The following is a 13,947-nucleotide window of genomic DNA, read 5'->3' as shown; positions in this document are numbered from 1 at the left end:
AGTGTCCCAAATGCACATGGCCATATGGGTCTCTTCCATCGCCATCATGATGAAACCATTTCTGTGCATGTGTTTGTACACTAACTAATGGAACTTGTTTGACACAAACATAGCTGAAAAAACAATGTGGTGCTGGAAAGCATATGTGAACCCTGAGCTATGATTCGTGATTGTTTATAAAGAGGGAGGTTATCCATATCCCTAGTTTCATCTCATGTGGGCTGGGCATGCTCTTTGAAAAGATATTGGATATCAGGTCCTCTTAATCTTTCTCTTCACCTGTCTTCTTGTCTTGTCAGGCCTATAATGTTTGTGTTTCTTTCTTTGTCAGGAAAGCTCAGGAAAGTCAGAAGGAGATGAAGCTTCTTCTGGACATGTACCGCTCAGCTCCCAAGGAGCAGAGAGACAAAGTTCAACTCATGGCGGCTGAGAAGAAATCCAAAGCTGAGGTATGTCTGCTGTACAGTAGATCTGTCTGCACATCTTTCCCATATTTGTTGTATTAGACAATACTGCATGTGGAGATGTGGGCTAGTGGGTTGAACTGACACTTTTGAAACCTGGGGTCGATGGTTTGAATCTTGGCGCTATATTTAACTTTGTGGAATTCTAGCCAAACCACTTATCATAAATTTGTGTAAAATGGACTTGTGTATTTCCAACTTGTTGTGTATGATCTTGTTGCTAGTCTCCCGACCCCTTAGGTAATATGCAGCGCTCTGTTACTTCATAGCTAGGTTTGCGCTGTATAAATACTAGTGCATACATACATACATACATGCATGCATACATACTTGGGTGAAAGCTGGAGGGGTTAGGAGAGGAGAATGTGCAGGGAAACTGGATAAACACATTTGCTACATGAATTGTTTTAAAAAAAATGTTTTAATAACTCTGAGGTCTTTTCCCGGGATCTTGAGCTCATCAGAGGTTGTCAAAGTAGAGGTTTTAATTTTTAGGTGACTCATGATACCCAAAACCCACAATGCACCAGGACATTGACTGAACCTTTGGTTGCGTTATTCCACCTTCCTATTCAGGCCTATCTCCGAAAGCTACAGGCATGTTACGCTATGGAAGTGAAATTTTTGTAGTCAAGGCACTTGAACACTACCCTGAACACACAAAACATTGGTGACTGTCAACTGCTTTGGAATCAGATTGGACCGAATTCTTTGTAACCAGGCTGTTTGAGAATGATTCATAGTGGAAGAGCATAGAAAATGCACTTTTTTAACTACTGCCCTAATTGCAAAAGTAAGTTCCCGTTGTTGGACCAGCATCCAGTCTACAATCTCTGCCTCTGGAGAGACCATCAAGAATCAAACTATCCCGCCTGTAAGGCCCTTTGATGTATAAAGACCATCCAGCACAGAAGTAATACAGGGTAGGTGCATTATAGCACTATACACATTATAGAACACAGCATCAAAGATGTGGAGGAACTTAGTCTGATGGTGAAAGAGGCGGGCCACCTGGTGCTGTAGAGACTACTTCAGAGAGGCCTTGGCACGTGCTACCATCTCATCACAGAAAGCCAACTTTGATTCCTGAAAATCTGAACTCTACCCTGAGATCAGCCCTCTGTGCTGAGCATACCACTAACAGGACACAAAGGTGAGCAACCGGATGGAAGGCAGAAGAGGATCTATATAGATCTTGTCTGAGGCCACATTCCATCATAGCTGCCTCCAGCTGTTCAACATCATGCCATATCACCTCACATTTGAAGAGGGAATCCTAGAAGAGCTCATAATTGTATCCCTTTCATAAAAAAACCCTGAGAGCTGACACCCTCACTTGCACTCTGAACTATTCAGTCCGAGTCCCCTGCACAGTCTATTCATACAGACTCAGTTCAGGATCCCACTGCAGATCAGCTAGAACCTTATGAGGATCCAATAATCACAGATGACACAGGTGACCCTTCGCACGACTTTGACCCTCCTGATCACCCGACTTTAGAGCTGTATCCCGTCAGCCCATCTTCACCTGACGATACAACCACATACCACACAGTAAGCTAACATGTGGCAGACCATCACAATAACAAGCTTTATGTAGTAATGAAAGAGAATGATTTTCTCATTGAGACGCTGTCTAATATGGAGCAGTGTGTCTAGTTTCTTCCTGTGTTAGAGGTAGAGAGCATGTTCATGTAGGGATGACCCTACTCCTGACATAAAAGGCAATCACATCGATGCCAAAAGCAAGTGAGTAGCTGATGGAGGTGTTATGTGGATTTTTATAGGGCTACGTCACCCATGAGGGTATCCTGGCACTTCGCAGGTGTGTGGGAAGTCCTTTGGGGCTCTTACTTGAGGTCTTTATCTTCCTGTGGAATTGAAGAAGCTTTAATGTGGTGTGGGAGGTCCGTCCATGCTTTAGGAGCGATATATATGAGAAGGCACAAACTCCTGATCTGCTTTTGCCTATGCGTGGCACTTGCTATAGTGAGAGTTCGGCTGAGTGGAGGTGCCTGGTGCGTTAGTGGAACTACACGCAGCTGTTCAGGTAGGCTGACATGTTGTATAGTGCTTTGTATGTGGTGGTGAGGAGATTGAACTGTGTGCGCCTATGTGTGGGGACCAGTGTAGTTCCCTGTGGTGTGATGTGAGACCGGCATGGGAAGTTAAGAACCAGTCTTGCAGCTGCACCCTGGATGGTCTGGAATCTTTCTGTAAGTTGGTTGGTGATTCTTGCACAAGGGTGTTCTCGTAGTCCAGCCTGCTGCTGCTGATGAGGGCTTGGATAACAGTTTATGTGGTGTTGCTTGGTAGCCACATGATTATCTTTTTCAGCATCCTCCGGTTGTGGAAGCAGGCCATGGTAAAGGCATGACCTGGGTGGACATGTACAGCTTGCTGACCATAATGATCCAGAGGTTTCTTGCCTGAGGGCTGTGGGTGAGGTGGGTTCGAGGTCACGAGGCAGAGACCCGTGATGAGACCTCTTTTCTGAAGATCACCACTACTGTCTTGTCCATATTAATTTTGAGGCAATTGGGCTTCATCCAGGTGGCTACTTCGGTCATGCGAATGTTGAAGTTGTTCCTGGTGTTGGGTGTTTTTGTGCAGAGGGGGACAATATTAGCTGTGTGTTATCATGTAGATGATTGTCAATGTTGTATTCACATGACAAATGCCATTAGCTTCCTCTGGATGTTGAAGAGGGTTGGTCTGAGTGAGGAACCATGGAGGGCTCCGCAGGTGAGTTTTTCTGAGCTTTTAAGTAGCATGTCGACCGCTTGTATCCTTCCTGTAAGAAAGGTGCAGATCCATGGAGGGCAGGTCATTAGATGCTGGGCTTGTGACGTCACCTGATCAAGAAGAGATAGGAGACTGTGCTGAAGGCTGCAGAGAGGTAGAGTAGGATGAGGGCTGCTGTTCCTCCTTTATCGAGGATCATCCTTTTGGCATTTGCTGCTGTGGTGAGGTCTGTCTCTATACAGTGGTTTGGTCTGAAGCCAAATTGTGTGTTGTTGAGGAGTTGTTGTTAGCGAGGTGTCTGTTGATGGCTGTTCCTAGGACTGTGGCTGGGTATGGTAAGAGAAAGATCGGTACATAGTTCGCAAGTTTGTCTGGGTGTGCTGAGGACTTCTTCCAGAGGGTGGTGATGAAGGAGGTGTTCAGGATGGGGGTGAGGGCTTTGTTGATGGGGTTAGGTCAAAGGTGTGGTGGGGGCATGAGTCAGACGGGGCCCCAGAGGGGATGGTCTTTATGATTGTTGTGGTTTCCTCTTTGGCAATTGGGTTCCACGTTGTCATGGAGTTGCTTCTGTCCAATACAGAAACACTTATTGCAAGACTGATGCGGCTTGTTTTGTGGTGTAGGTGGTTGTGATTTTGTTGCAGAAGAAGTCTGAGAGGTTGTTGCACAGTCAGTTCTTGGGTTGGGGCAATGTTGATGATGGTTGCTGCTCATTTCTTTGCTGCTATTGTTGATGTGTTTGTCTAGGGCCTTTCGTTTGGTTTCATTAATTTGCTGGTGGTAACGTCTCTGGACGAATTGTAATACTTCCTTGTTTGTTTCTTCTTGGCTCTCTGTCCACCTCTGTTCCAGTCCTGTTTTGTCATGTATTTATCAGCTGGCCTTCATTTCCGCTCTTGCTGCTTGGTTTCTTTCCTGAGGGGCTGGAGAATCGCTGCAGGCAGTAATCCAGTTGTTGATGTTGCTGTATGTGTCCTGTGAGCTCTGGTTAGTGTTTGAGTACGGAGGTTATGTTGCTCCAGTGCCAACTGTCCGGGCCTATTGTGGTGGTTCTTCTGTGGTCTATTTCTTGTACTTTTTCATCCCCAATAAAGATGGGATGTTGTGGCTAATACTCGAGCTTTGACTGCTCAATCAATCCATCGCTTCGGAGCACTTCAAAATGAGACCACTCCAAGACAACATTCTACTGCTCTGCGGTATGGACTACGTGGTGACCCTCAAGCTCAAGAATGCCTACTTCCACATCTTTATACACCCAGCTTGCACACCTCACGCCATCTCACTTCACCATACATTGGGATGCAGGTCAAAGCCAAAAATAATCTCACCTTTGCCCCATCTGCTTTTGCACAGCTGTTATTGACAGTAACTGGCCGAGTCTACTCCAGCAGTGAGAGAGTGATGACATTTCAAAGGATGCTTCCCTTTTGCCAGACGATGCACCATTTGAAACTGAGAATAATGATGAAACCATTGGGTATGGTGCTGTGTTGTCTTGCAATAGTCCAAATGCCTGGTTGTATGTGCGCCTTCTGCAAGAGTGCCTTGCAAAATACTGGAAGATCTAGTATTGGTGGAGTCCAGGGTTCAACTCAAACTGCACTGGTGAAACAACATGAACTTGTTACTCCTTGACCGAGCCACACATGATTATCAACACACGCTCCTTCCTTTCTGGGGAGCAAACACACATGGGCCAGATCACTATCCAAGGCCAATGGTCCCTCCAGCAATAAAGCCTCCTCATCAGATTACTCAAACTAACTGCGGTTTAGCTGTCATTGTAAGTGTTTTACAAAATATTTTGCATCAAAACAGTTCTCATTGACTCAGACAGGAAATCCATCATGTGCTACCTGTCAAAACAAAGGGGCATGCACATCTCAGCTGTCCAAGCTAACACAGGCAGTGTGGCATTACGTCCTTCGTCATCAGGTCTGACTCCTGGTGGGACAACTTCCAGAGACCGAACAACTTGCTTTTTAGCAGGAACATGTAGTTTGAAATGCTTAAGAATGCAGAATGGCGCAGCTTTGCCTCCAGTTACCTGTCCACCAGTCCATGGGTGTAAGAAGCTGGCTCTTTATACCATGGACCAAAAGGAGGTACATTGTATAAAGAGGCCAAGCAAACCCCCTGGAATTACAGAGGCACAAATGACACCCCAAATCGTTTTTCTGGTAGTGTGAGTGAGCAGGTGGGTAATCGGAGGGTAGTGCTAGCATGTATTGCCACACAAAGGCAGTAAGCAGGACACACACTCAATAAAGATATCCAACACAAATCTATAAAAATAACACATACTTTCATATACATTCTGATACCAAGACCATTGGACTCGGTGAGTACTTTTCAGTTATGAATTTTTACAGTTTTCAAAAGTTGACACTTAGTACAATGTTTGGAGCGGTAATGTTATCCTATGGGGGAAAAGCATAGGCTGCATATGGGTACTTAGCAGCGACTTACAGGGCCTATCTTCTGGAGTTAAGGTGAGTATGGGGCAAGGTCCAGGGCTTCACCAACAGGTCACTTATGGGGGGGACTGGGGCATCCGGGCACAGAGGTGCTTTTCAGTGTGGGGTGCCCTAATGTTAAACTATGGAGAAGGAACCGACACTGCATACGGGTACTTAGCAACGACTTACAGGACTGTTCTTCTTGAGGTGAGTATGGGATAAGGTACAAGACCACACCAACAGTTCTTCTCATGGGTCTCCCGGGTATCTGGGTGTAGATGTATTACGGCTTTTAGTCCCATTCACTTCCATGGAGATCATTCTGGTCAGAAAGAGGCTGCAAGCAGAGACTGGGGGGGTCAGTCCAGGGGAACCCACAGAAGGGCTCGACCCTTGAGATCCTCGAGCACGTAGGAACACCGTTGGCCCATTTCTCCTCGAGCAGTGGTGCTCTGGTGCAGTGGGTCTTTTGGTGTCTGGTTCAGGTGCAGGGGATACTCGCGGTTAGAAGGGGCCTGCAAAAAGAGGCTTCAAGTGCCGTCGGGAAGTCCACAGTGGGCAACCTCAAGGTGGGCTTCGGCTCAGGAGGGCCTGGGAACCATGTTGGCACCATTGGCCCACTTTTGCTCGGGCTAGGCAACTCTGGTGCAGTAGTGATGTCCGGTGTCACGTTTTTGGCAGTCCCGGTCCTCACAGTTCTTTCTTGGGTTGCCTGCAGATACAGAGAAACAGCTCCTCTGCTCCAAGGGAGTTCTTCTTGGTGATTTGCGAAGCACTGACAGCTCTCCCGGTTTCTTGGATGCTGCAGCGGCAGGATAGGTCAGTTGCTCATCAATGGTCAGGTGCAGCAGGCAGGCCGGCCGGGTTGTCCCCAAGTCATTCGTGCTCCTCGGTTCTTGGGCCAGCAGACTTCTTTGTCCACTCCTTATTTTGTGTGCAGCGAAGCTCTAAAGTCGTGGTATCAAGGAGTCCCCTATATACTCAATTTAGGGGGTGTTAAGGGGAGTGAAGCGTAGTAGCCAATGGGCTACTTACCCTTGCGGTCAGTACAACCCCTAGATGACCACTTCCTTTAGGGAGTGGGCATCACCCTGTCCCAGGGTTCCTATTTCCACCACACACAAGATGGCTAAAAACCTCTTAAGACTGTGTTCGTTTCAGGCAGGCCACCCTGCGGGTGTGTGCAGCGTGGAATGCAACACACCTCCTGCGTAGCTAATTGTTGCACTTTCCAGGTACTAGATGGGCCCTGGGTAGGGGTGTCGGCATCTTCCTCTGAGTAAGGCCAGAGTTGCATACCAAAGACAATGGGTTTCTTTGACGCCTCCTGCCTTGGAATAGAGATTTGCAGGTCATCCTGTTGGTAGGGATGTGTAACACCCCTGCCAGAGCTGGCTTTGTTTCTGACTTCCAGGGAGCAAGGGCTTGCCCTCTTAGGGGTCAGAATCTCATCTGTTGGTGGCAGGCTGCCTAGAACTATTCAGTGAGCCCATCAGAAGTTGGTAGGTTTTCAGGGGGCACCTCTAAGGTGCCCTCTGGGTGAATGTATTTATTAAATCCATCACTGGAATCAGTGAGGGTTTATTAATACGGGATGTTTGATACCAAACATCCCTAGTTTCAATGAAGCCATCATATAACTGGGGAGCCCATATTGACCAGTGTCCAGCTCATGTATTTAAAATGGCTTCCCTGACCACTTACTATAACTAAAAATCGACAAAGACATAGCAGAGGCATATCTGCTCTTGCAGATATGCCCACACATGTAATATAATGCACCTTGCCTTAGGGCAGTAAGGACTGCTGTAGGGGTGACTTACAAATATTACATGCAGTGTTTTAGGGGACATGGCACACATGCTGTGTGCCATGTTGTGTTTTCTCTTTTGGGAACACCCTGTCACGCAGCCTACAATGGCAGTCTGTATGAAGTTGGTGCTGGGTCCCTTAGAGAGACACAAGTTGCTGCTGCTCTTAGGGACCCTCTTTATTAATTAGGCCCTAAGTACCAGAGGCACCATTTACTATGGACTTACAGAGGTGCCAAAGGGCCTGGCCACTTGGGGATCAAGTGAACAGGTGTCTTATTTTGGGGAAGGAACACTGGCACTCGGGACCTGGGCAGCAGGAACCCAGTGTACTTCAGCTAAAGTTGCATCACAAACCGGGCACGAAGTGGGAGGGCGGGGGCTACTACAACCAGAGCCCAGCTTCCTACAGTGGGCAACACTTTATTGATGAGTTGGTAAGGGATAATCCATATTTAGTGAGGGAAATGTGGGACGCAGCCGTGAGGCTCATCCTAGTAGCACTCATCTTGACAAAGCATCTGTGCTACTCTCTGCTTCTGGAAATGTCCATGCATCTCCACAAAAAAAATGCCTCTACTCCAGACTTTCTCAGACTGCACAAAGGTCAGATACAACTTTTCTCTAGGACAATGGTTCTTAACCTTTTTACTTCTGAGTAATTACAACTTAATTTTTAACCTCCAATTTCAAATTCCTTCACATATACAGAACGTTTTAGAATTTTCAGTTGTACATTTTGCTTCTTTATTTATGTACACTTTGTTAATATGTTAATATTATTTATTTACTAAGCAGTCACAGCCCCCCTGAGTAGGCTTCGAGAACCCCAGAGTTCCCTGGTTCACAGGTTAGGAACTGCTGCGCTAGGAAGCCAAAAGCATACTAGAAGAACTTGCTACAAGCCAGATGCAAATGATTTGCAGCTATTGTTGCAACATCCGTAAGCAGCCCTAATAGGCCTCGGTGCAGGATATCATCTATTACTTTGAGCATTCCAAAAGGCAGGACTAGTTAGCATCAATAAAGGTACACCTAGCCGCTGTACCAGCTTACCTACAAAATAGAGACCACAGGCAGTCTTCTATACCTATGGGTAAAGTCACTATAGAGGGCCTTAAATTGGTGATCCCTCCTTGAACTCCACCAGTCCCTTCATGGGACCTCAACATTGTTCTTACACAGCTCATGGCGCCTCCTTTTAAATAGCCGCACTCTTATCCAGTGTAATTTCTGTAATGAAAATGGAGTTTGGTCATTGTATTCTCTTTTGTCTGTCGAGTGGTGAGCTATAAGCCTTAATGGCAAAGGAGCCATTTATTCAAGTGCAAAAAGATTATGTTGTTCTAGGAGCATACCATTGTTTTCTGCCTAAGGGCATTTCCTTTTTCCAGTCTGTTGCAGAAAGGGCCTTGCACACTTTAGAAGTTAAAAGAACTCTTATTTAAGACGAAATGGGATTCGCCCCCTCTCTTGTCTGCCAAGAAATTGGTGCTGGTGAAGATTTTGGGTTGCAGGGAAAAAGGGATAAAAGGCCAATGGCCTGTTTGTGCAAGAGCGATTGAATTTCTTTTGAGATGACCTCTTGCTCTCGTAGGAAAAAATATAGCTCCGGGGGGGGGGGGGGTGGGGGGAGCGGAGAGGGGGATGACACATATGAAAGGGGGATCAGTAAAATTCCAGTTTGTAACCCTGGATAGTTTCAGAACCCATGGGTCTTTGGTCAGAAGTTTGCAATTTAGTAAAAACCATCTTGTCCTGTCTTCCAAGATTATTTCTGATTGAGGAATAATGCTCACCTGATTAAGTGGAGTCCTGTGAGGTCCCTTTTAGACCTCTGCTGTACCTCTTCCGTAAATGTTGACGTCCGCCATGTGAACATGTGGGGTAGAACGTGTTGTTGGCTGATTGGTACTGTCCATCACCGCGACCACAGTAGGGGAAATCTCGCTGGGGGCCCTGATGGGAGAAACAGGCTGATGATTGGCTTGCAGTAGTCCGTCCCTGCGAAAAGGAGTGTTGCGGAACTCCTTCAAGGACAGTTGTGCTTTGTCCACGGACGTGAACGTTTTGGCAAATTTGGCTACGTCCTTAATAAAAGGAGCACCAAAGAGGAGTCTCTACGCCATTGACACCGCTTGGGAAGATGCCAGATCATTAAGCTGTTGGTCAATTCTCATGAGGATACAGCTACAACGTTCTATAGAGATTGCCACATTGGCATTTCCTTGTTGGCATACTGCCCGTTTGGGCCCAGCCCACCAGGATGTCTGGGTCTGTGAGGGAGTTTGTCTCCTTGGCTTGAAAGGACAGCTCCGTAATTTTAGTAAGTGGGACCGAAATGTCCAGGAGTTTGTACTGGCACGAGCCCCAAGCTCTACCAAGGCCATTCTTAAAGTTTCTTAGCCCACTTTTTTAGGAAGGTAACCATTGTGAGGTCCACTTCTCGGGTCTCTGTAATCTTCCTCGCTAGATCAAGCCTGGGACATTTGTTGCGAAGCATGGCGCGCACTTCCTTGTCAAAGCTCTGTCTGTGTTCCTGGATCTATTCTGCCACTTGTTGTCCAAGGCATCCACCAGACCTTCTTCCAAAGAGGGTTGCTCGTCCTCTTGGTAATACTCGTCGTCTTCAAATGCTTCGTACAGAGCCATGGTGCCTCGACCTTCAAGCAAGTCAGGCAATCAAGTGCCTCAATCAGTGTAGCTGACAGCTATAATCTGTGGGAGTACCAGACCCCAGCAGGCATAAATTCAGGACTTTTTATTTATGGTTAGAGCGTGGAGGGAGCTGTGTGCAGTACTCTATTCAAAGCCTATGCAAATGATATGACCCTGGGCACACTCTGATGCACCAGAGTGTCAAGGGAGCTTTAATCCACAAGCACAGCAAGCTAGAAGCTTTGGGACGCTTTGTGGGCAACAGCTGGATACCACTCTGCTTATCTGAACAGTTTTACTGCTAGCCTGAGCGGGAAAGACACAACCACTCAGTCATGAAAGTCGCCGGCGTGTTCGAATGAAGTGTGGCGGCTTGCCCATGTGTATAAGTGCTCCGGGCCCCGCAGGGCTAGAAATAGGACTGCAGTCGTCAAGGAGACGGCTGCAATCCACTCCCCCTCCACTAGTTGAGTGTGCGGAGGACGCAGGATCCTGAGGCCGTAGCACTCCGCCTAAAGGAAAACAATGGTCACAATATAAACCTGGGTAACATTTTGTAAAAACAAGTGCTGCGCCTCAAAACACCATACCATATAATACAGCGGCGAGTCTCAAACGCACCACAAAGTGCACACAACACAAAGCGCACACAACAATAATTATACAATAGAGTTAGAATAAGGGACTTAACTGGCTGCACAGCAGCAAAGAAAGAGGACACAAAATGGACTCTTCTGTACTCAAAAGGACTGCTCTTATGTGATTGAGGCATGTGATGTGGGTGACATGTTGATATATGGGTAATGCAGTTTTTCTTTGTGGTACTGTGATTGGCTGCTGAATTTTTACAGTGAACAAAAGAGAAGCATAATCAGAGACTCCAGTCCTGGCATAGAATTATATAGTAGTTGTTGTATTTGTCCTGCAACAGGTGAGCCTGATCTGAGATTTATTGTATCGGATACTGCAGTTCGTGGCGCATGGGGAGGCCAGGGCTTCGGAATTGTGTCTGAGGTCTTCCGAGATTTGCTGCATAAGGCAGTGCCGCTCATGGTGCCTAAGGAGGCCCTGGCTGAGGAGTTAAATAACGCACTCCACAGCCTGACAGTCTCGGTTGCTCAATAATAGATGCTGTAGTTGGTACGTTACAGCAGACAGTGCTGCTTATGACACTCATGGGCAGTATCTGAGGTACATGTGCTCACAGCTGAGGTTTGTTGTACCAGATAGTGCAGGTAATGGCACGTCCGGAGCAGGGGCTGAGGTAAGTGTGTGTAGTGCAGCTCATTTGGCTGAGTATTCCATTGCTGATATATGTCTGACTGTAGGAGTCATCTAATAATGGTTCTATTAGTGCATCTCGTGAGAGCTGGCCAGGCGGCTGTGATATTTGTCTGTAGCTGAATTTTGTTGTATTGAACAGTACAACCCATGACATATCTAGGGCAATGGCTTACATTGGTATCCCTGTATTACAGATCATGACTGTGGCAGATCGGTCTTCCTGCATCCAAAATCTAATGTTTGTATTAGTGCAGGTCTTGGGAAGGCCATGTGCCTGTTGTAGAGGTATGATGTATCAGACAGTGCAGCTAATGGCACCTGAGGAGGGTGGCGCTGAACTATGTGTGCATGCTGCTGGCGTTTGTTAAATCGGTGCATCAGATGGTGGCCTGTATCGGAGGTTTGTATAGCCAGCACTACAGTTTACCGTGGCTGAGAGCACCAGTTCTGAGATATGTTTGTACGCAGCCCAGTCTGTGGCTCTGTCTCATCTTTAGTGTATCTGATGGACAAGGTGGGTTTCCCAACACACCGCTTTGAGGATGCAGAGGGTTCAAAATGCAGCAGGTCGCCTTGTTGGGCTTTGAAAGAGGACCCCATCCTGTAAGTATTGGCTGCCCTACACTAACTGCTGCTACTTCAGAAGAAGATGGTCTTGAGCATCTTTCTTGCAACTGTATTTCACATTCTCTTCCTTCAAACAAGTGCTTCTCTCCCAACGGAGAATGATCTCCGGTTTGTAAATTCTGCAGGTTAATTCTGGAGCTCGAGCCTCTACAGTCCAAAGAACAAACATGGATAGTACTATCCACTCGAGTAAGGAAATAGTTGAACTGCTTGGTCTTTTACAAACAGCAAGGCCTGGATATTCACTCAGTAACTTTTCTAAATACTGTCTGTCATTCATTATACATTGTAAGTTGGTTCCTTTTGTATAGAAAGCAAAAAAGCCCTCAGGACTTCTTAGCACTGTTTTACTTGCTGTAATAAAGACTCAACACCTCATCAAAGATGCTATTCAAATGGTTGTGCATCCAGTAATAGAAATTGCAATTTTGAGTATTTACGTAACACATGCCACAGCCTGTAATAGCCTGTTGATAAATTATAGGTGTTACTAATTACCCCTACTTAAAATAAATCATGTTATCAACCTGTGAAGGTCGAGAGACTAAGGTGACACTGTTGAGATTCAATTCGGTAACCTTAAATTTGCATCCAGATCTGTGCAGTGCTCATATTCACGGAAAACGTTTCAGTGGGAGGTCACTGACACAGACAGCATCTACACTGTACACTGACTGCTAGTGTGTGTTGGAGACTCTAAGTGGAATCTATTCTTCAGAAAGGCCTAGCTAGTCTGAGATCGAGTTCATGTGAAATGCCTTTCTTTACATGTTCAGCAAGGGTGAGGTGTAAGACCTGCATGAGTGGGGTTTCTGCAGTGTAGAAAAATAGATAACATAGCGTCATTCTTTCCCCCAGTAGTGTCTTGCAGCTTTTCAGAGGCCAACAACAGTTTATGTATATCTACTTTTACCTGCCCTGAAAAATGTGGGCTGTTGAACGGTTGCGCACTCCCTAGTTAGGTCTGTTTGAATGTACCGAATGTCCAGGTTAACTAATCGAGTGAAGTAATGAGTATGTTTAGTTGTTTGATATGATAACAGGTAGTTTTGTAATGGTAGGTTGTTCTCTTCATGTGTCCACTCACATGTTGAAAAGCGAATGGTGTGCTATCACAAGATGACTGGGACAGCTGATGATGGCTGAGTGTTCTGTGAAGTGGTAACACGCTCTAGAGATGGGTTTAGTGTTCTGTCCTGGTATATTGTGTTAACTGGCTCCAGAGAAGGACTGAGTGTTCTGTAATGTGATAAAAAATCTCTGGAGATGCGCTTAGTGTTCTGTCTTGGTATAACGTGTATACAGGCTCTGGAGAAGGACTGAGTGTTCTGTAAGTGATAACAAAGCTCTAGAGATGGGCTTGGTGTTCTGTCCTGGTATAATGCGTTAATGGGCTCTACAGTCGGACTGAGTGTTCTGTAATGTAATAACAAGCTCTAGAGATGGGCTTAGTGTTCTGTCCTGGTATAATGTGTTAGCAGGCTCCGGAGAAGGACTGAGTGTTCTGTAAGTGATAACAAGCTGTACGGATGGGCTTAGTGTTCTGTCCTGGTATAATGTGTCAACAGGCTATGGAGACGGACTGAGTGTTCTGTAATGTGGTAACAAGCTCTAGAGATGGGCTTAGTGTTCTGTCCTGGTATAATGTGTTAGCAGGCTCTGGAGAAGGACTGAGTGTCCTGTAATGTGATAACAAGCTCTAGGGATGGCCTTAGTGTTCTGTCCTGGTATAATGTGTCAACAGGCTATCGAGACGGACTGAGCGTTCTGTAATGTGATAACAAGCTCTAGAGATGGGCTTAGTTTTCTGTCTCGGTATAATGTGTTAACAGGCTCTGGAGAAGGACTGAGTGTCCTGTAATGTGATAACAAGCTCGAGGGATGGGCTTAGAGGTC

General features: G+C 46.2%; 1 protein-coding gene across 2 annotated transcripts in view; it reads left to right on the top strand.

The window, feature by feature from the left end:
• The window catches only part of RNF20 (ring finger protein 20), a 107,866-nt gene that overhangs the window by 52,149 nt on the left and 41,770 nt on the right, over nt 1–13,947 (top strand). For both annotated transcript variants that reach the window (XM_069232896.1, XM_069232897.1), the window contains exon 14: nt 332–449. In XM_069232896.1, the coding sequence (XP_069088997.1) occupies nt 332–449 (118 nt within the window). The remainder of the gene's footprint in view (nt 1–331; nt 450–13,947) is intronic.

Source organism: Pleurodeles waltl, chromosome 4_2, assembly GCF_031143425.1.
Source record: "Pleurodeles waltl isolate 20211129_DDA chromosome 4_2, aPleWal1.hap1.20221129, whole genome shotgun sequence".
Lineage (NCBI taxonomy): Eukaryota > Metazoa > Chordata > Amphibia > Caudata > Salamandridae > Pleurodeles > Pleurodeles waltl.
This window is presented reverse-complemented; position numbering and strand designations above follow the sequence as displayed.